At 39.4% G+C, this 20,226-nt stretch overlaps 1 protein-coding gene across 3 annotated transcripts in view; it reads left to right on the plus strand.

Moving 5' to 3' along the window:
* The first annotated feature begins 2,510 nt into the window (after nucleotides 1-2,510).
* The window catches only part of LOC120536193 (probable cation-transporting ATPase 13A4), a 69,020-nt gene continuing 51,304 nt past the window's right edge, over nucleotides 2,511-20,226 (plus strand). For all 3 annotated transcript variants that reach the window (XM_039764538.1, XM_039764544.1, XM_039764531.1), the window contains exon 1: nucleotides 2,511-2,612. In XM_039764538.1, coding sequence (XP_039620472.1) covers nucleotides 2,544-2,612 — 69 coding nt within the window. In that variant the 5' untranslated portion in view covers nucleotides 2,511-2,543. The remainder of the gene's footprint in view (nucleotides 2,613-20,226) is intronic.

Here is a 20,226-nt window from a genome sequence, read left to right on the forward strand (position 1 = left end):
TGTTGGCAGAGGCAACCTTAGGGGCTTAGGACTGACCAACCCCACGCTGAGCCGGTTACGTCAAACGCTGTTACCGGTATGTGTGGACTGCATAAACTTGCACGCGAATTTAATAAAAATAATATTAACATGCACCGGATTTCCTCATTACAGCATTTAGCTACATCTTTGCAAGATATCAAAATATAACGATATAATTTATTTAAAAAGTGCAATTCATAATTCATGAGAATACCAGGACAAGGCGAAATGCGATGCGGTGTCATGCGGAAATTAGCAGGGCCTCCTCTAGAAAAGTACCCAAACTGCAAGTATACTCTGAGTCTCGATATGTAGGATGTCATGACTCACGTTGATGTAATTTCAGCCGGTTATCATTAGCGATAGTGTACATGTTTTTGTGCATTAATATTTGGACTAGGGAATGTTTTCAAAGACGTACATGCACGGAATTTGACCTTGAAGAGAGATTTTAAAAGCGTTCCTATTAGAAGCATCTGATATATATGTATATATATATATATATATATATATATATATATATATATATACAGTGGTGTGAAAAACTATTTGCCCCTTCCTGATTTCTTATTCTTTTGCATGTTTGTCACACAAAATGTTTCTGATCATCAAACACATTTAACCATTAGTCAAATATAACACAAGTAAACACAAAATGCAGTTTTTAAATGATGGTTTTATTATTTAGGGAGAAACAAAATCCAAACCTACATGGCCCTGTGTGAAAAGTAATTGCCCCTTGTTAAAAATAACCTAACTGTGGTGTATCACACCTGAGTTCAATTTCCGTAGCCACCCCTAGGCCTGATTACTGCCACACCTGTTTCAATCAAGAAATCACTTAAATAGGAGCTGCCTGACACAGAGAAGTAGACCAAAAGCACCTCAAAAGCTAAACATCATGCCAAGATTCAAAAAAATTCAGGAACAAATGAGAACAGACTTAAGTAATTGAGATCTATCAGTCTGGTAAAGGTTATAAAGCCATTTCTAAAGCTTTGGGACTCCAGTGAACCACAGTGAGAGCCATTATCCACAAATGGCAAAAACATGGAACAGTAGTGAACCTTCCCAGGAGTGGCCGGGCGACCAAAATTACCCCAAGAGTGCAGAGACGACTCATCCGAGAGGTCACAAAAGACTGCTAAAGAACTACAGGCCTCACTTGCCTCAATTAAGGTCAGTGTTCACAACTCCACCATAAGAAAGAGACTGGGCAAAAATGGCCTGCATGGCAGATTTCCAAGACGCAAACCACTGTTAAGCAAAAAGAACATTAGGGCTCGTCTCAATTTTGCTAAGAAACATCTCAATGATTGCCAAGACTTTTGGGAAAATACCTTGTGCACTGATGAGACAAAAGTTGAACTTTTTGGAAGGCAAATGTCCCGTTACATCTGGCGTAAAAGGAACATAGCATTTCAGAAAAAGAACATCATACCATCAGTAAAATATGGTGGTGGTAGTGTGATGGTCTGGGGTTGTTTTGCTGCTTCAGGACCTGGAAGGCTTGCTGTGATAGATGGAACCATGAATTCTACTGTCTACCAAAAAATCCTGAAGAAGAATGTCCGGCCATCTGTCCGTCAACTCAAGCTGAAGCGATCTTGGGTGCTGCAACAGGACAATGACCCAAAACACACCAGCAAATCCACCTCTGAATGACTGAAGAAAAACAAAATGAAGACTTTGGAGTGGCCTAGTCAAAGTCCGACCTGAATCCAATTGAGATGCTATGGCATGACCTTAGAAAGGCGGTTCATGCTAGAAAACCATCAAATAAAGCTGAATTACAACAATTCTTCAAAGATGAGTGGGCCAAAATTCCTCCAGAGCGAGGTAAAAGACTCATTGCAAGTTATCGCAAACGCTTGATTGCAGTTATTGCTGCTAAGGGTGGCCCAACCAGTTATTAGGTTCAGGGGGCAATTACTTTTTCACACAGGGCCATGTAGGTTTGGATTTTTTCTCCCTAAATAATAAAACCATCATTTAAAAACTGCATTTTGTGTTTACTTGTGTTATATTTGACTAATAGTTAAATGTGTTTGATGATCAGAAACATTTTGCGTGACAAACATGCAAAAGAATAAGAAATCAGGAGGGGGGCAAATAGTTTTTCACACCACTATATATATATATATATATATATATATATATATATATATATATATATATATATATATATATATATATATATATATATAATATATTGGAGATTATAATTTGGCAAATCCGCTCGAACGGCACACACATACTTCAAAAGCGATCGTCCCACTTGCCACCCCCAAACGCCGCTCTTGTGACACGGAGAGGTCCCTATGGCGGCCGTGTTACGGCAGCGGAGCCCTAGAAAGTAGAGAAGGGTGTACTAGCAGGTGCCTTTCATCTACTCCTCCCTGGAGCTCCGCCCAAAGGTAGGATGCGCTGCCAAAATTCCTGGAGTTTGAGAGGGAGGAGAGCCACAGGTAAACTCCTGGTGTGCTGACTTTGTGCAGTCCGGCGTGCGGTATCTCCGAGTGATGGGAGGTGAAGCGATTTACATCGACGAACACTGCCAGCTGATCAACCATAGAGAGGAGAATGAGATGGTGAGTTCCGTAATATGGGAGATCTCCGGAAATTTGTTTTATTTGGTTTTGCGTTGGGGCTGAAACTTCAAAAATTGTTAGTAAATTTTAAGCATATGTGAAAGTATCGCAAGAGCCCAAGAACTGAATGACGTGTCTATCCAGGGTGTTAGAAACAGCAACACCTTTCAGTATTGATGTATTTTGCTATTAACGTTGTAACTGTATTCACTGTATCTGCCCAATTCACACTGAACACTCTAGCCATTCACACGAAATATTGCAGTGACTGACTGGAATTCCCAAAGTATACAGAACAGTGATTAGTTCTTTGGATTCTCATTGAATGATTCTCAGTTTGTCCAATCTGTATTCAGAATTCACGTAGCATTCTGAGAGCTGCTTTCAGGGTGTCACATTCTGTCCTTATGAACAATTTAACTGTATTGCTAACGCTGAGATTTGGCATGCATAGGTCGTCTTCATTACCGATTGAACACGTTCTGCAAGTGAAAGCGATTCATGGTGCCGTCTCCACTGTGTGTCTTAACTTTGTCTTGGGTCATTCCCCAGTACGCGGCCCCAGCACAAACAGACCTTCCCAAATACCAATCCATTGTGCCTTTACTGGTTTAGCATATGCGGTTCATTTGTCATGCAAACTATCCAAGCGCAGCAATTCATTATATGTAAAAGTATGCATACTGAAATTGCCCTGAAGTTTTGTCTTACAGATCATCGAGGTGTACTTGACAATATAGTTAATGTGCTAAAAAATCTGAAAAATGTTTTTTCAGCGGTTTCGTGCACACAGCAATGACAACACACACAGGACCAATTTCAACCTAGCACGCAATTCTTTAGTGATGTATGGCATAGTGACCAGATGAGCTAACCACTGCGTCACGGTGTGTCACCCAATCTACTTTTAGTTCAGCTTGTTTTAAAAAATAAGTGTCAGTGTAGGGACGTCCGCTGGAAAATCATTGAACGGAGCGGCAAAATCATGAACATCCATCTGTAACCTTTGTGATCGAGGAGACTCACTTAGAGATTTCTGTCTTTCTGGATGTGGCTTAGTTCGAGGTATAGAAATGTACGGATATCTAATTGGGGGTAGGTAAGAGAAAACTCGAAGAATAATAAAAGGGACGGGGCTGTGTCTTGTTTCAGGAAGTTTAGGCGATTAAGGATGTTGTTCATCTTCAAAGGCTTTAAAAGTAAGTACGCGGTATATATCACTTACTGACTTTAATAATTGCCTTGCTCAATTCACAAAATATTTGCCGATTAATTGCCAAACATTCAATATCCAAAATATAATAAAAATAAATGGAATTATGGGAATATGCCTATCGAGCATCTGAAAAGGTTTTGGACCAGGTAAATCATTGCAGGGAGAGAGAGGAGACGTTTTAAAAATTAAAAGAAGAAAACCCTTTGGCATACAGATAAGATTTATCGACTTTCTAAACTCGGATCTCTCCACCAGAAACTCACAAAGCTAATAGCAGGCAGACACTGCATAGAAGATCACTGGCATAACACAGCCCGCACTCTAAAACTTGGTGCATTGCTACGAGTGATTAGTGACAGATGCAAATAGACTGAGCCAAAAAAAGTTAAAGAACTTGAAAATGTGAACAACTGACTGATTATTATTATTATTATTATTTTTTTTTTGCATATAAGGTGCAGAGTCTGCTTTAGCAATCTTTTGTTTGAATGTATAAATGATCATCCATCTATCCATTAACCAACCCGCTATATTCTAACTACAGGGTCACGGGGATCTCCTGGAGCCAATCCCAGCCAACACAGGGCACAAGGCAGGAAACAAACCCCGGGCAGGGCGCCAATCCACCGCAGTATAAATAATCAGTACCGCATAATATGTAATTTGCACATCACTTTTGTCGCCGTTCTCACTCGTACTATCAAATGCATATCGTGATCTTCCTCACTGAAGTCAGTCACTTCCAGCAGCCTGCAAAACTCTGAAATGTGGGTACAAATGACCGCAGTGTGAGATCGGCATTAAGGTAGAATTAATATGGATTTAAACTCATAAATAATAAGGATATTAGGTAATGGGCAGAGATAGTCGGGCTGGAAAGAACTATCTGGAGCGATCGTCGGCCAGAACCTTGATCTCTCGTAATCACCGGCAGTACGACTATACGGCAGTAAAAGAAACTTGCCCAACAGGATTTGCAGCTTCGCAGTTTGCCCGAGAGCCTGCGAGTCGTGATTAGTATCCATTCCGCTGAAGTGATTCAGTTCGTTGGGTGTAATACAAGCCTGTCATTAACCTGTCAGCGTAATAAAACTGAAAAAGTTATGTGATATCAGTGCTGAATGTTACAGATGCTTTACTTATTTTTTAAAAACAACTCAGGATTACAATGTTAGGTGAATTATCACCCATCACTTTTCAAATCCGCGCATATTAATTTCAGGGGCATTGACGTAAAGCAGGAACTCTTCCCAGAAGAAATATTGGAAGAGTGTTGGAGGCACACAGATAATTGGCCAAATTTTAGTCGCGAGAATGGCAACTATAATTGTGCTGACTCCCATATCAAGTGCACCATTCATACGATAATGTCACCTGTCAACGGTACATCACTGTCCCGACGAGAATGGGCACTGACATGGGCACATGGTGGCGCAGGTAACCTAAACATTATATGACACAAAAACTTGGAACTCGCGCCACGGGTGAGCCCTGCTTGGAGTTTCTATGTTCTCCTGGTGTGCACGTGGATGTCCTCTTGTGTGGGCAAGCTTCTTTCCACAGTCCAAAGACGTGCAGGTTAGATGGCGTTGTTGAATATACTGAGTGTGTGTGCGTGTGTTTTAACCCTGTGATTTACTGTTGCCTGGTACTGGTGTTGCGCCCGAAGATTTCTGGGATAGACTCCAGATTTCTGCTCTGGACAAAGAGAGAAAACAGGTTAGGAGCACACACTGATACAGCGCATTGCCAAACCCACCACACGACAAACCATCTCAGGATTCCAGATTAGGACCCGAATTCAGCCATGCAACAGGTGACACCTCAGATGGGTCCGATGGAGTGGAACCAGTGTGAGTGTTTTTTTTATGGTGGCTGGAGTGCCAATTCTGCCACCAACCCCCAAGTTTTTCCCTTCAGGTTGGAGGGCCTACATGCAGGGCTGGATGCAGATTAATGTCAAACCCAGGATTAAGTAATTGCAGGTTAAGGGACTTGCTCAAGGGCCCAACAGAGTTGAGTCCCTTTTGGCATATACAGGATTTGAACCAGCAACCTTCTGATTACTAGTGCAGATCCCTAGCCTCAGAGCCACCACTGCACCAAAAAATGAGCTGGACAAAGAGGTTTAGAAAATGTAAGGGTGAATTAAATGATAGCCTGAGCTGGCAGGGCTTAATCGGTAAGACAATGTGTGCAGCCACTGTAAAACTGGATGTGGGAACAAGCGCCCTTAACACTTTAGAATATACTATTCAAAGATTTCAATTTGTTATTTACAGCTGTGTAACACAAGCAAATCCATTTCTAAAGCCTTGTTACATAGCAGTGGGTTACTGATGGTTGAAAAATTTCCGAATCTTACAACGCCACAGACAGAAAACTTTAAGTTGTATACGTTATTGTTACATAGCAATGCCTGACTAAATAGATGCAGCTACAGAGCCACTATTTATAAAATGATGCCCAATTGACTACCTTGTCGCCAGAAAACTTGAAGCGACATCTGTGTCTCCTATGAAATCGCTGAGATACGGCACATCCCGTCCGTTCAGTCTTTCTGTATTTTGGGAAGGGTTATTTGTATTTATCTTATTAACGAAAATTCAATGACATTCCAGACAGGATTTCCAGCATTTGGAGCAAGGGTTTCAGATGATCTGTACAGGAATCTTGTGATATTCTGTCCCTCCATTAAGATTCCAACAGAGTGAATTGCATTTCTGTAAACTGTGCAAACTTCTAATTGTTTTTTAAATCAAAAGATACTCACCGCTCTTTGAATTGTGAATTATTTCTGGTGAACAGACAGAGGTTTGAATGACAGATGCTAATATTTTATTATTTACATCGAAGACCATTCATCAGAAATGTACAGTTTTATAGAAACCTCCTAGGGAGAAATGGTCTGACTCCACCATAAAAGGTTTCAACAGAGGAGAGGGCACCATACTACTGTTAAATTCTTGTATCAAAAACTATAATGATGCAAAACAGGGATTCCAAAAAAAGTAATCTGCATTGGCATCTAGTTTTTAGCACCACTTCACTAAGGAGACTGGGTTGCTACAATTACACTCACTTGTATGAGGCTAATATTAGCTATTAGGCTTTCGTAACCTATAAACTGTAACTGGCTTGTATTTTCTTCTCAGCTCACTTGTGATGATCAGTTTTGTAACCTTGCCCTTTGAAACCTGTTCCCAGACAGTCGCCAGGCTAATGTTTAGTCAACTATGTTAACCTCTTTTGTAAGTCACTTTGGATAAGTGTCTACTAGGCAAATAAATGTACATTTAAGTTTTGATTTTTCCTCTGGAATAGGGACCGGAACTCAAAAGTAAGTAGGGGTCCAGATTAAATGGAACTTTGAGATTTGTGTTTTGTTTATTTTAGGCCTCTATGTAGTTAACTGACTTATGGACAGGCAGTTATTTTAGAATCACGTGTAGTGTCAGTTTCATTGCTTGTCAGCCCTCTTATTCAACTGTGGTCACCTTTTATGGTGCAGCAATCCCTTGGTTTTGAATTTTTGTTTCCTGGGTGCTGTGTTTGTCTTGTTTAATGGTGACAGTTTAGCTATATAGAAGCGGTTTTTGTATGGTTCTACTTCACTTGTCTGAGACAACTGAACACACTTCATAGTAACTTTCTTTTTGTTCTAACAATCATCCAGTGCCATTAGAGCTGCAAGGCCTGTTTGTTTAAATACAAAATGTCAGCAGCAACCAGCTTCATTGTCTTGTCTGCATGACCAGCTAAAATCCAGTGACGACAATATTATCCTTTCTTCTATTTTTCTACATAACTGACTAACTTCCACCTAAGCCTACATGGTTACTGTTGTCCTCTGAGCCTGCTTGACTCAATGGTTTCACCTATGTGTTTAAGTATGCTGTCGACTCATTCTAGATGGGCTGTCATATTTTTGTTAAAGTTTACCTGGTTTTGTTCACTTTTGTCTCTTAACATTCTATTTTTCCTATGTTTTGAGGCATATTCTTGGTTTACTTAATTAAGTCCTGTACACAATTATGATCAACAAAGCTTGGGCCATTATTAAATTTGTTAGTTGTGTACAATCAACATTAATAAAATGGAGTAGATAGAACCTTGAATAAGTAGGGGCAAGAATCAAATGCTAACAACACAATAGGATAGTATAGGATAAGAAAGATAATAAAAATCAGGGTGCCTCAAACCAAAAGCAAAATAGGCTAATAAGATTATAGAAGTACTGTAATCTAAACCAGGTACATTTTTAACAAACTTAAGAGTCTAGCATGAACAACTCAACAGCAGTAACATGCACAGACCTTTTAGTGGGCAGTGGTTTGCAAAAGCGGGGAAGGACACTTACTGTAATAGGACAGAGATTGTGACATTTTTATTCCCAGGCACCAATTAGTGTTTACTTTTATTTCTATGTTTTCATTGAAAATTAGGATGTAACATCAGGGGCTTTATAATGTTCACAGCCTTGGCAAACAAATATACTTTCATGATTGCTGATTACGAAAGATTACAAGAAAATAATCTACTCTTCCTCTACTGCACATATACAGTATTTTCCTAATATAATGCATCTTAATAAGGTGAACTGACAAAAAAGGAATCCCCATCTAATTAAACAAAATACTAAATGGACTTTAACAGCAAGAGTTAACATCACTAGAACTTAAATTATATGCATAAACACTTGTCTTACATTGCATGATTTGTAACTTTAAGGCAGAATGAACATGATATTATGGAACACCATCACTGGGTGACTGTTAAGTTGACAGGAGGTAAAATGAAAAGGTTCAGTGTTCAAATATTAAAGATTTAATCTAACAATAGAAAGCAACAACACAATACAATGCAATTTATTTTTGTATAGCCCAAAATCACACAAGAAGGGCCACAATGGGCTTTAACAGGTCCTGCCTTTTGACAGCCCATCAGCCTTGACTCTTTAAGAAGACAAGGAAAAATGTAAAAAAAACATAGTAGGGAAAAAACTGGAAGAAACCTTGGGAAAGGCAGTTCAAAGAGAGACCCAAGTTTCCAGGTAGGTTGGGTGTGCAGTGGGTGTCAAACAAAAAACAGTAAATACAATACAGAGAACAAAATACAAGTAATCTTCAATACAATAGTGCAATAGAAATATTACAAGTACAGAGCAGAATTCAACAGTAGATGATAACATAACAGTAGATCACATAATAGGACTCAGATTTGTTAAGAGTCCTGGAGACCTCGGCCATCAAGCTGTCTTCCCCTATTGGCCATTCCACAGCTGAGTCAGTGCTGGTTCAGCCAATCTGATGAAAGGATGCATCTACCCAACGATTCCTGCGATCCTCCATCAGAGATAACTTTACATTAGGCAGGCAAAAGAACTTGGCAGTATGGCAGTGGCACCAAGTACTACATTTGAGTATCGAGAAGAGAAACAGAATAGATAAGGGTTAGTAACAAATTATAACCATCATATTACTTATGTTTTAGTGCTAATGACTAACAACAGAGATGCAGTCTGTACAGTTAATCAGCAGCTCTAGTCAGGATATGCTAAACTGAAGTAGTGAGTTTTCAGCTGGGATTTGAAAGTCGAGACCGAAGGGGCACCTCATAGTAGCAGGTAGACCATTACACAGTTTATGGGCCCTGTAACTAGAAGCTCGACCTCCCACAATTATTTTATTAATCCTTGGAATGTGCGTTCTGGTTTGTAAGCCATAAGTTCAGATAAGTAAGCTGGATCTTGGCCATTTAAGACTTTATAAGACAACAGGAAGCAGCCAGTAATACAACACTTCATGTTTCCATTTCTTTTTTCTTATTTTCCTTCTTCCCTCACCTTTTCTGTCCTCACCTAGTGACACAAGTACAGAACACAACATATTCCCCCTTTACATAAGAATAGTACTTAAATTACAAAAAGTTAAACATCACTAACATTGTAAGGAACACTGAATTACATCAGCATGCATATTTATGTTACATAGTCCTCAAGCCAGGGTGATAAAGGATAAAGATGGAAATGTACTCACAAGCGATGAGAGTATGTTGAGCAGGTGGAAAGAGCACTTTGAGAGGCTGAGGAATGAAGAGAATGAGAGAGAGAAGAAGTTGGATGTGTGGAGATATTGAATGAGGAAGTACAACGGATTAGCAAGGAGGAAGTAAGGACAGCTATGAAGAGGATGAAAAATGGAAAGGCCGTTGGTCCAGATGACATACCTATGGAAGCATGGAGGTGTTTAGGAGAGATGGCAGTGGAAGTTTTAACCAGATTGTTTAATGGAATCTTGGAAAGGGAGAGGATGCCTGAGGAGTGGAGAAGAAGTGTACTGGTGGTGATATTTAAGAATAAGGGAGATGTGCAGGACTGTAGTAACTACAGTGGAATACAATTGATGAGCCACAGCATGAAGTTATGGGAAAGAGTAGTGGAAGCTAGGTTAAGAAGTGAGGTGATAATTAGTGAGCAGCAGTATGGTTTCATGCCAAGAAAGAGCACCACAGATGCAATGTTTGCTCTGAGGATGTTGATGGAGAGGTTTAGAGAAGGCCAGAAGGAGTTGCATTGCGTCTTTGTGGACCTGGAGAAAGCATATGACAGTTTGCCTCGAGAGGAGCTATGGTATTGTATGAGGAAGTCGGGAGTGGCAGAGAAGTATGTAAGAGTTGTACAGGATATGTACGAGGGAAGTGTGACAGTGGTGAGGTCTGCGGTAGGAGCGACGGATGCATTCAACGTGGAGGTGGGATTACATCAGGGATCAGCTCTGAGCCCTTTTTTATTTGCAATGGTGATGGACAGGTTGACAGACAAGATTAGACAGGAGTCCCCGTGGACTATGATGTTTGCTGATGACATTGTGATCTTTAGCGATAGTAGGGAGAAGGTTGAGGAGACCCTGGAGAGGTGGCGATATGCTCTAGAGAGGAGAGGAATGAAGGTCAGTAGGAACAAGAGAGAATACATGTGTGTAAATGAGAGGGAGGTAAGTGGAATGGTGAGGATGCAGGGAGTACAGTTGGCAAAGGTGGATGAGTTTAAATACTGTACTTGGGATCAACAGTACAGAGGAATGGGGATTGTGGAAGAGAGGTGAAGAAGAGAGTGCAGGCAGGGTGGAATGGGTGGAGAAGAGTGTCAGGAGTAATTTGTGACAGACAGGTATCAGCAAGAGTAAAAAGGAAGGTCTACAGGACGGTAGTGAGACCAGTTATGTTATATGGGTTGGAGACAGTGGCACCTGACCAGAAAGCAGGAGACAGAGCTGGAGGTGGCAGAGTTAAAGATGCCAAGATTTGCATTGGGTGTGACAAGGATGGATGGATTAGAAATGAGTACATTAATGGGTCAGCTCAAGTTGGATGGTTGGGAGACAAAGTCAGAGAGGCAAGATTGCGTTGGTTTGGACATGTGCAGAGGAGAGATGCTGGGTATATTGGGAGAAGTATGCTAAGGATAGAGCAGCCAGGGAAAAGGAAAAGAGGAAGGCCTACGTGAAGGTTTATGGATGTGGTGAGAGAGGACATGCAGGCGATGGGTGTAACAGAACAAGATGCAGAGAACAGAAAGATATAGAAGAAGATGATCCGCTGTGGCAACCCCTAACGGGAGCAGCCGATAGAAGAAGAAGAAGTCTTCAAACCAACGACTATGGCTTCTAACATGAGCTGTTGGAATGTGAGAATTTTCAGGCATTGATGTTAATGTAGACTGGAACGGTAATTCCAGTGTAGCATCCCTTGAAACATCCCTTGTTTACGGGTGCATTTGACTTGGATAAGAGTGAAGAATGCCATTGTTTCCTCATCTGCCAACAGGTAAGTACATGGACCAATTTCTTTTTGAATTTCCACAGGTTGTAAAAATTGTGGATGTGCATTTGGAACATGTATTGGATTCTGAATATGCACCTTGTCCCCATTTTGAAAATGAGGGATCTGTACTCCACATTTAGTAGCAGCTGTTCAAATGAACCCCCACTACATCTATGGCAAGCTTTTGCCAGAGTTTGGATAGAAATGGGACAGATCGTAAAGATCTATCTGAAGGATTGGCTGTCTTATCTGAAGACTGGTACAGTTGACAGTTTTTAACTTGAGCTATAGTCATATCATCTATACCCGGGCACCAGTATTGCTCACCCAGGCGCTGTTTGGTTCTCACAATGCCTTGGTGACCTTCATGAGCAAGCGCTACCAAGGTGTGGCACAGACAAACAGGACCACTGAACACAAACTCACCTTTTTCACTGAATTCATATCATAATTGGAAATATGGACACATATCTGTGTCAACTGCATTAAGAGAAGAAGGCCAACCATGGGTAATCAGTTAAAACAGGAGACAAAATAACCGCAAACTCATGATCAGTTTCAGAAATGTCTTCAGCGGCAACAGACAATTGTAAGCAAGAGAGACAATCATCAATGTAATTCAGAACAATATGCAACAGTATATTTGAAACACAGCAGTCGTGCTACCCAGTGTGCAAATTGGAAACCTGCATGAGTAGACCCTTTTGAGAACTGTAGAGTGGTCAATGCTTGATGATCAGTGTGCAGAATAAATTTATGACCCCACAAGTAAGTCCTCCATTTTTTAACAGTCCACACACACATCCAAAGGCCTCTTTTTTGATTTTAGAATATTTCGTTTCAGCAGTACTAAGAGTCCTAGACGCATAGGCAACAGTCTACTTTGTATGGTCAGGGTGGACTTGAACAAGGACATCTCTGGGTGCATAATCAGATGCATTAGTAGAAACTACAGTAGGTAAACCAGGGCCAAATAAAACCAAGGATAGACTGTCAATGATGAACTGTTTCATGGACAAAGCTGTGCTGAGCTTTCTCAGGCCAGGAGAACTGCATATTTTAGCAGAGACAGGCGCATAATGGTTCTACAATGTTGGCAAAATTTGGGATAAACGTATTATACCAAGATGCAAGACCAAGGAATGAACACAACTTGGAAACATCATTTGGAGCATGCAGAACAGTGGGAAAATGCTCCTGATCAGGCTGCATCCTTTGTGCTGTAACAGTATAAACCAGAAAATGTAGACTGGCCTGACTGAAATAACATTTTGATTAATTTCACTGTAATCCTGCATCATTTATGTGTTTAAGAACTGCCTGAAGTGTCCAGTCATGGTCAGCTTGTGTTTATCCCCACACTATCATATCATCTAAGTAGTTTGCAATATTTGGAAACCCCTGCAAGATTGTGAGAAGTGAGCATTTTTTGAAAAGCAGATAGAGTGGATGTTAACCCATATGGGACCTGGCAGAATCTTTCAACATTTATTTATTTCAAAATTTATTTATATAGCACATTTTCATACAAAAAAAATGTAGCTCAAAGTGATTTACAAAATGAAGAATAGAAAAATAGAAGACATAATAAAAAATAAACATAAGTCAACATTAATTAACATAGAATAAGTAAGGTCCGATGGCCAGGGTGGACAGAAAAAAACAAAAAAAAAAAACTCCAAAAGCTGGAGAAAAAAAAATAAAATCTGTAGGGATTCCAGACCAAGAGACCGCCCAGTCCCCTCTGGGCTAAACAATCCTTCATGAGTAATAATGACAATCAGATCATGACTGTCTTCATGAGGCAAAAGCTGAAAGTATGCACTTTCTAAATCAATAGTAGAACACTGTCGGTCCTACCAGCAAGGATGCATTTCATCAATGCGTGGAAAAGAAAAGCTGCCTGAAATGATAGCTTTATTAGGCTTTCATAAGACAACACTCATACAAATGCCATCAGTCCTCTTTTGGACCACCACAATGGGAGAGACCCAGGGAGGGGCATCAGTGCTTTCAATAATCCCTGCTTGAATAAGTCGATTTAACTCTGCACTGAAGTCATGCCAAACTGACAGAGATAAAGTTTTTTTTTGTCATACTGGAGAAATGGAGTCCAATATTTAACTGTGGGTGTGAAGCTATTTGCTTAGCCTAGGTTAAGAGAAGGTGATAGAGCTACAGAGAGACACATTTGTGGTAGCACATGGTAAGACAGTAGTGCCATTAAACCACAAATGTAGATCCTTTATTAATTCCAAGCCAAGCAAAGCAGTCCCAGGCTCCACTATGAATCCTGATGTAGAGCATGTAACATCATCTTTAGACACAATACAGGTAAGCAGCCAAGCACAGGGAGTGGAGGATGTGAATAATTCACCAACTTAACTGGAGGTGGCAGTAAATGTTCTCCATGAAAGTTTTTATCGTATATACAGTACATTTAAAAAAAATGGATACTGATGAACCATAATCTACAGTTAGATCCAAAAGTACAGTAGCAGTTGAAGTTTTCATTGTGACACTGCAGTTGACTCTATCATACGCTGAATGGTCATTTAAGTAACGGATCTGAAGTTCAGGTAAGGCAACTTCCTGTATAGAGCACGTTTGCGGAGAACGGCAAATCGGTGCAAAATGACCAGTCTTTTGGCAGTTGTTACATTTAGCAAAAACAGCAGGACAGATTTTATCACTTGCAATGTTGCTCAGATCAGCAGCGACAACAAGCAGTAACAGAGGCTGCGAGAGACGGAGCATCTTAGGCTGTGAAACGGGCGGCGACAAGCAGCAGTCGCAGGTTTAGTATGTACCGGGACTTGTCCACCTACCGAAATAAACTTTCCTGCTCACCAGCAGCTTCAATTTGCTTAGCAGTCGTAATAGATTTATTGAAATTCAAGTCGGCTTCTAAAGGTAATCGTTCACGTATGCGATGATTAGCCACATGTTCCACCAACTGATCTCTCAACATTACATCCAATTTAGTATCAAACTCACATTTAACTGTTAAGTCTCGTAGTGCGGCAACATAATGTGAAATTGTTTCATTAGCAGCCTGAGCGCGTTTTTTAGAAGTATGCCGCTTAGTGACTTTTGTCAGTGAAGCAAAGTGAGCTTGTAAAGCCGTAATGAAGTTCACCATTAACAAAAATTTATTCGGAAACGTGTAAAACAGCCTGACCTTACTTTTCCCAGACAATGTAGGAGAAGTGACTCTGCCCGATTCTGACCATTCATCGCACCAATAACCAGCAGTTATTGAACATTTTCAGCCACATTTCGAACGTCATAGCGGGTTCACCCGGACATGGAAGAAATGGTTGAGGAAAATAAGTAGTAGCAACAGCCATTGTAGACCAGCAGAAACAAGTAAGCAACTCGTCACCAATTTGTTAAGTTGACAGGAGATAAAATGAAAAGACTTCGTGTCCAAAGATTAAAGACTTAATCAAAACAACGGAAGCAACTATTAATACAACAGTTCTTGTTTCTGAATTAAAAAAATAAAATAAAAAATCCCTCTTACAGGAATTGTTTGTAGTTCTCCCGCTTACGAAGCGACAAGCCAGGACGCCGTTTCTCAATACAGTGTGCTAGACACTAATGTGTTTAGGGTTTATATCAGTGCTTCCCAGCCTCGGTCCTGGGGAGCCCCTGGGTTGCAGGTTTTTATTCCAACCAGGTTCCTGCAGTGACAACACTAATCTCATTTAATTAGCTGGTATTATTTTTTTATTCTACATTCAGAAAAGCGCAGCAGCATGATTTTTACATTTATAAGACATTTAGAAATATTTCTGCTTTTGCTATAGAATTAAATGCTTAACTCTCTTTTGTTGATTTCATAATATTTTGCCCCTTCTCTGTGCAGTTTTCCCCCTTCGTTGTATCTTATTATTGACAATTAAAAATGAGCAGAGCAGACACGCAGGCAAACACTGAATAATAAAAGAATGCAACTACTTTAGCATCAGACCCACTAATTAGCAAATAATGGATTAATTAAACAATTACAACACCTAGAAAAATAGAATAAAAATCCAGATGAAAATATTGTTAAAAAGAAAAAAATATCTTATTCCCATATAACTGCTTGGCACATTTTAAACTATATAATTATGGGGTGCCAAACGGGCAATTACAATGATTTTCGGAATATATAAAGTCAGCGTCGGAATATATAAAGTAATTCTTGAATATATAAAGTCAAAGCCTGATTATATAAAGTCAGCATCGGAATATATAATCTCATTCCTGAATATATAAATTTAAAGTCAGATTATATTGATATTAATTGAAACGACTCAATGAGTTCCTAATAGGCTACAACGTAATGAAATAAGTTAAGAAAAACATCTTTAGAAAAATATATATATAAAATAAAAAAACACAGTTCAGTTAATTCATTCAAAATGATGCATGTGCCCGACGTTTTGAACACTATATTTATTTATTCTTTTTGTATTTTGCGCATTTTTAGACGAACCTCAACAGGCCCGATTGACTGTGAGTGGCTTCTGTGTCGGAGTTTACCGTTCACTAGTACGAGTAACATGACAAGCACGGAAATTTTATATATTTGGGAATGATTTTATATATTCCAACGCTGAATTTCTATATTAAAAAATGACTTTATATATACCGACGCTGACTTTATATAATCAGGCTTTGACGTTATACTGTATTTAATCGGGAATGATTTTATATATTCTGAAGCTGACTTTATATATGAAGGAATGACTTTATATATTTAGGAATGACTTTATATATTCCGACAATGACTTTATATATTCAGGAGTGACTTTATATATTCCGCCGTTGACTTTATATAATCAGGTTTTGGTGTTATATATTCAGAACACTGACTGTATATATTCCGAAAGTCATTATATTTGCCTGTTTGGTACCCCATATATATATATATATATATATATATATATATATATATATATATATATATATATATATATATATATATATATACACACCAAACTTAGTTTTCTAATTTCTATATTGTTCCCAAAACACACAACCTGGGAAATAACACATCACTTAATTAGCCCAGGAGTCCAATTAAAAACAGAAGCTGGTTGTAACAAAAAGATACAGCCACAGGGGACCGAGGTTAACACTGGTTTATATCCTTTGCAGCCTGCTTAAATATGAAGTGTTTTTTTTTTCTTCAAGTCATAAGTGGATGTCATTATTTGGGTTTGGCATTAGTGTTGCATTTTATGTTTAACGTTAATTTTGTTGCATAAAGACCCGTTACATGTTAAAGCTGCATGTACGTTTATGGGAAGACAGCGTCACACTGGTTACTGTTTAAAAGCAACTAGTTAATGATTTTTAAGTGTGCCATATGCGACCTCTGCTAATAATATTATTTCATTTGGAGTAAATTTTTTTAGCTACGTTAATGTGAGGTCAATTGTTAAGTTCCACATCCACGTTTTAATAGTTTAAATATTGTACTCATATATTTAAAGTTGCCATTTCTTCAAGTAATAATAGTACAGTACACTATTGATCTGTTGCTGCCAATTACAATTTAAGTAATGCTATTAGTTTAGTGCTATTTCATGTGCATGATGATTTATAAAGGTTCATTTCCTGTCTTTCAGAGAAAACCACACACATACTAACGTAACATGAATGTAAAGATGTGAGATTCATTTGCCAGTTTCGTATAGTGTGGTCAAGGTAGTAAACAAATAAACTAGTTATCCTGAAAGACTTCTCTTGTCTCTGACCGAACACCTGCAGTAGGTCCAACTTCCTGATTCAGCTTCACATGATTGTGAAGGTTGCTACTGAGCAATACCTTCATTGCACCCGCCTTCTCTATCCGCACCTAGTGGCACATGTACAGAACACATCAGTGACTGAGTTGTCACAATGGTCCAAACTTCATACTGTAATTTCAGAAGTGCATTATTTAATAGCATTATACAATTATGTGACTGTTACTATTTAAACTTTAGCAATTAGATCTACTAGTTTGTGTGGCTATCAGTAATATAAAAAGAAACATAATTAGCTACACCAAAACTCACTGTATACTTCTTAAGCTGGAAAAATACTTTTACGATCTTGTTCCCTTCCTATGGTTTACTGATCAGTTTTTGCTTCTCACACATCATGGAAACACTCTTGAATTAAGCCAGCAATATCTATGTAGCTCATTATAAATGGAGAGCTGCACTTAATATATATACTGTCTCATCTACAGTGCTTAGAAAAAAACACATTTTGACATCATAATCGGTCTCCTAAAGCAGCTACCATAAACTTGTGAAGACTGTGACATACCAGATTTCCAGAACACAGATAATGAAAAAAGTTCAAAATATAAGCAGACTTTTCAAACATTTTCCTGTACACTTTCTAAAGCTGTTTGTTGATAGAATCCCAGCTCTCATCATGCCTCCTGGTCACTGATTTCTGCCAGCAAAGCAGCCAAAATTGCATCTAAGGGTACCTGGGAATAGTCCCTTTCTTTCTCCCCATTTCACTGGGCTTTGCCACTTGACGTTTAGCAATTTTGATATGTGCCTGTGAGGGCACTTAAAGCAGGAGTTTTGACCCTTATAAAAATGTAACCTTTTGTTTTAGAATTTGTTGCAGTCAGCCTCCGCAAAAAAGTGATCACTCCAAAAAAAAAAAAAGTCCTCTTTTGCTGTCGATTTAATATGTGATTTCTTGGTTGCAAATATTTACAGAAGCAAGATACTTGTGACCACAATGTAACCCCCAAGGTAAAAATCTCTGACTTAAATGCTCCTTTGAGTTTTGCCATTTCTTACATGTCCTGTCAAACTTCTCAAGCGTGCTAAACCAGCCTTTGACCTCACAAAGCTGCCCCTACCTCCCGGCTTCATCAGCAGTCATGTTACTTACAGGTTGTCACAGCATTAGCGCCAGCGAGCCTATCAATATTTTACTATACCACAATTCAAGGACACGTCATTGGCCCTCTTTCCTGTTACATTTTCAAAACTGGATGAAAAGTGTTTCCCACTAAACCACAAGTACTATTCAAGTGGTTCCAGCTAAACTGCTGCAATAGATAAAATGAGATTATTTACAAATTTTATAATCTATTTTATAAATTACAAACTGAAGCACTCTGTAAAGCTTGCCAGAACCTTATCAACAACTATCTTCTTTGCACAAGGTAAATCCACTAGTTCCTAGGGGTTCAAACAGCAAAAACAAAGCAGATCATTGAATAATTTGTGATAAATAGCCAATCAGGCACTGTACATTTAGTGTGATCAACTTTTGGTAATTTTCTTCTGGATGCTGTTAAAAATGACATATCTGAAGGCTTGTTGAGCATGTGAACATTTACAATTTTCTCACATTACTTTAAACATGGATGATTTTTTCCCCCATGGAAATCTTTTGAAGATAGGGGTCTCCGCACTTCAATGGGTGAATCTGATTACTACCGATAAACAAGTTGCAGCTTCACTTTTTTCACTGTGCTGTGTTTGTTAAAAGCCCCAGTGTAGTGACACCCCTGTTAAAGACTATACACTTTATTTTCGTGGATAGTATAAAGCTTTATCTAGCTTTAACAAGTATTATTTATTGTTGGATTTTCTCCATTTCTTACAATGAAAAACAGATAAACATTCCCAACGGGTAAAAGGGGCACTTAGGCCAATACAGGCAAAGGAACAGGGGCTTGGGCAACTGCATCCACCCTTTTGTGCATGTCTCTGATCAACATTGTAGCTGTCTTCTTCTTCTTTTGGCTGCTCCCGTTAGGGGTTGCCACAGTGGATCATCTTCTTCCATATATTTCTTTCCTCTGCATTTTGTTCTGTTACACCCATCACCTGCATGTCCTCTCTCACCACATCCATAAACCTTCTGTTAGGCCTTCCTCTTTTTCTCTTGCTTGGCGGCTCTATCCTTAGCATCCTTCTCCCAATATACCCAGCATCTCTCCTCTGCACTTGTCCAAACCAACGCAATCTCGCCTCTCTGACTTTGTCTCCCAACTGTCCAACTTGTGCTGACCCTCTAATGTACTCCTTTCTAATCCTGTCCATCCTCGTCACACCCAATGCAAATCTTAGCATCTTTAACTCTGCCACCTCCAACTCTTTCTCCTGCTTTCTGGTCAGTGCCACCGTCTCCAACCCATGTAACATAGCTGGTCTCACTACTGTCCTGTAGATCTTCCGTTTCACTCTTGCTGATATCCATCTGTCACAAATCACTCCAGACACTCTTCTCCACCCTGCCTGCACTCTCTTTTTCGTCTCTCTTCCACAATCCCCATTACTCTGTACTGTTGATTCCAAGTATTTAAACTCATCCACCTTTGCCAACTCTACTCCTTGCATCCTCACCATTCCACTGACCTCCTTCTTATTTACACACATGTATTCTGTCTTGTTCCTATTGACCTTCACTCCTCTCCTCTCTAGAGCATATTTCCACCTCTCCAGGGTCACCACAACCTGCTCCCTACTATCGCTACAGATCACAATGTCATTAGCAAACATCATAGTCCATGGGGACTCCAGTCTAGTCTCGTCTGTCAACCTGTCCATCACC

This window comes from Polypterus senegalus, chromosome 1, assembly GCF_016835505.1.
Source record: "Polypterus senegalus isolate Bchr_013 chromosome 1, ASM1683550v1, whole genome shotgun sequence".
NCBI classification, from domain to species: domain Eukaryota; kingdom Metazoa; phylum Chordata; class Cladistia; order Polypteriformes; family Polypteridae; genus Polypterus; species Polypterus senegalus.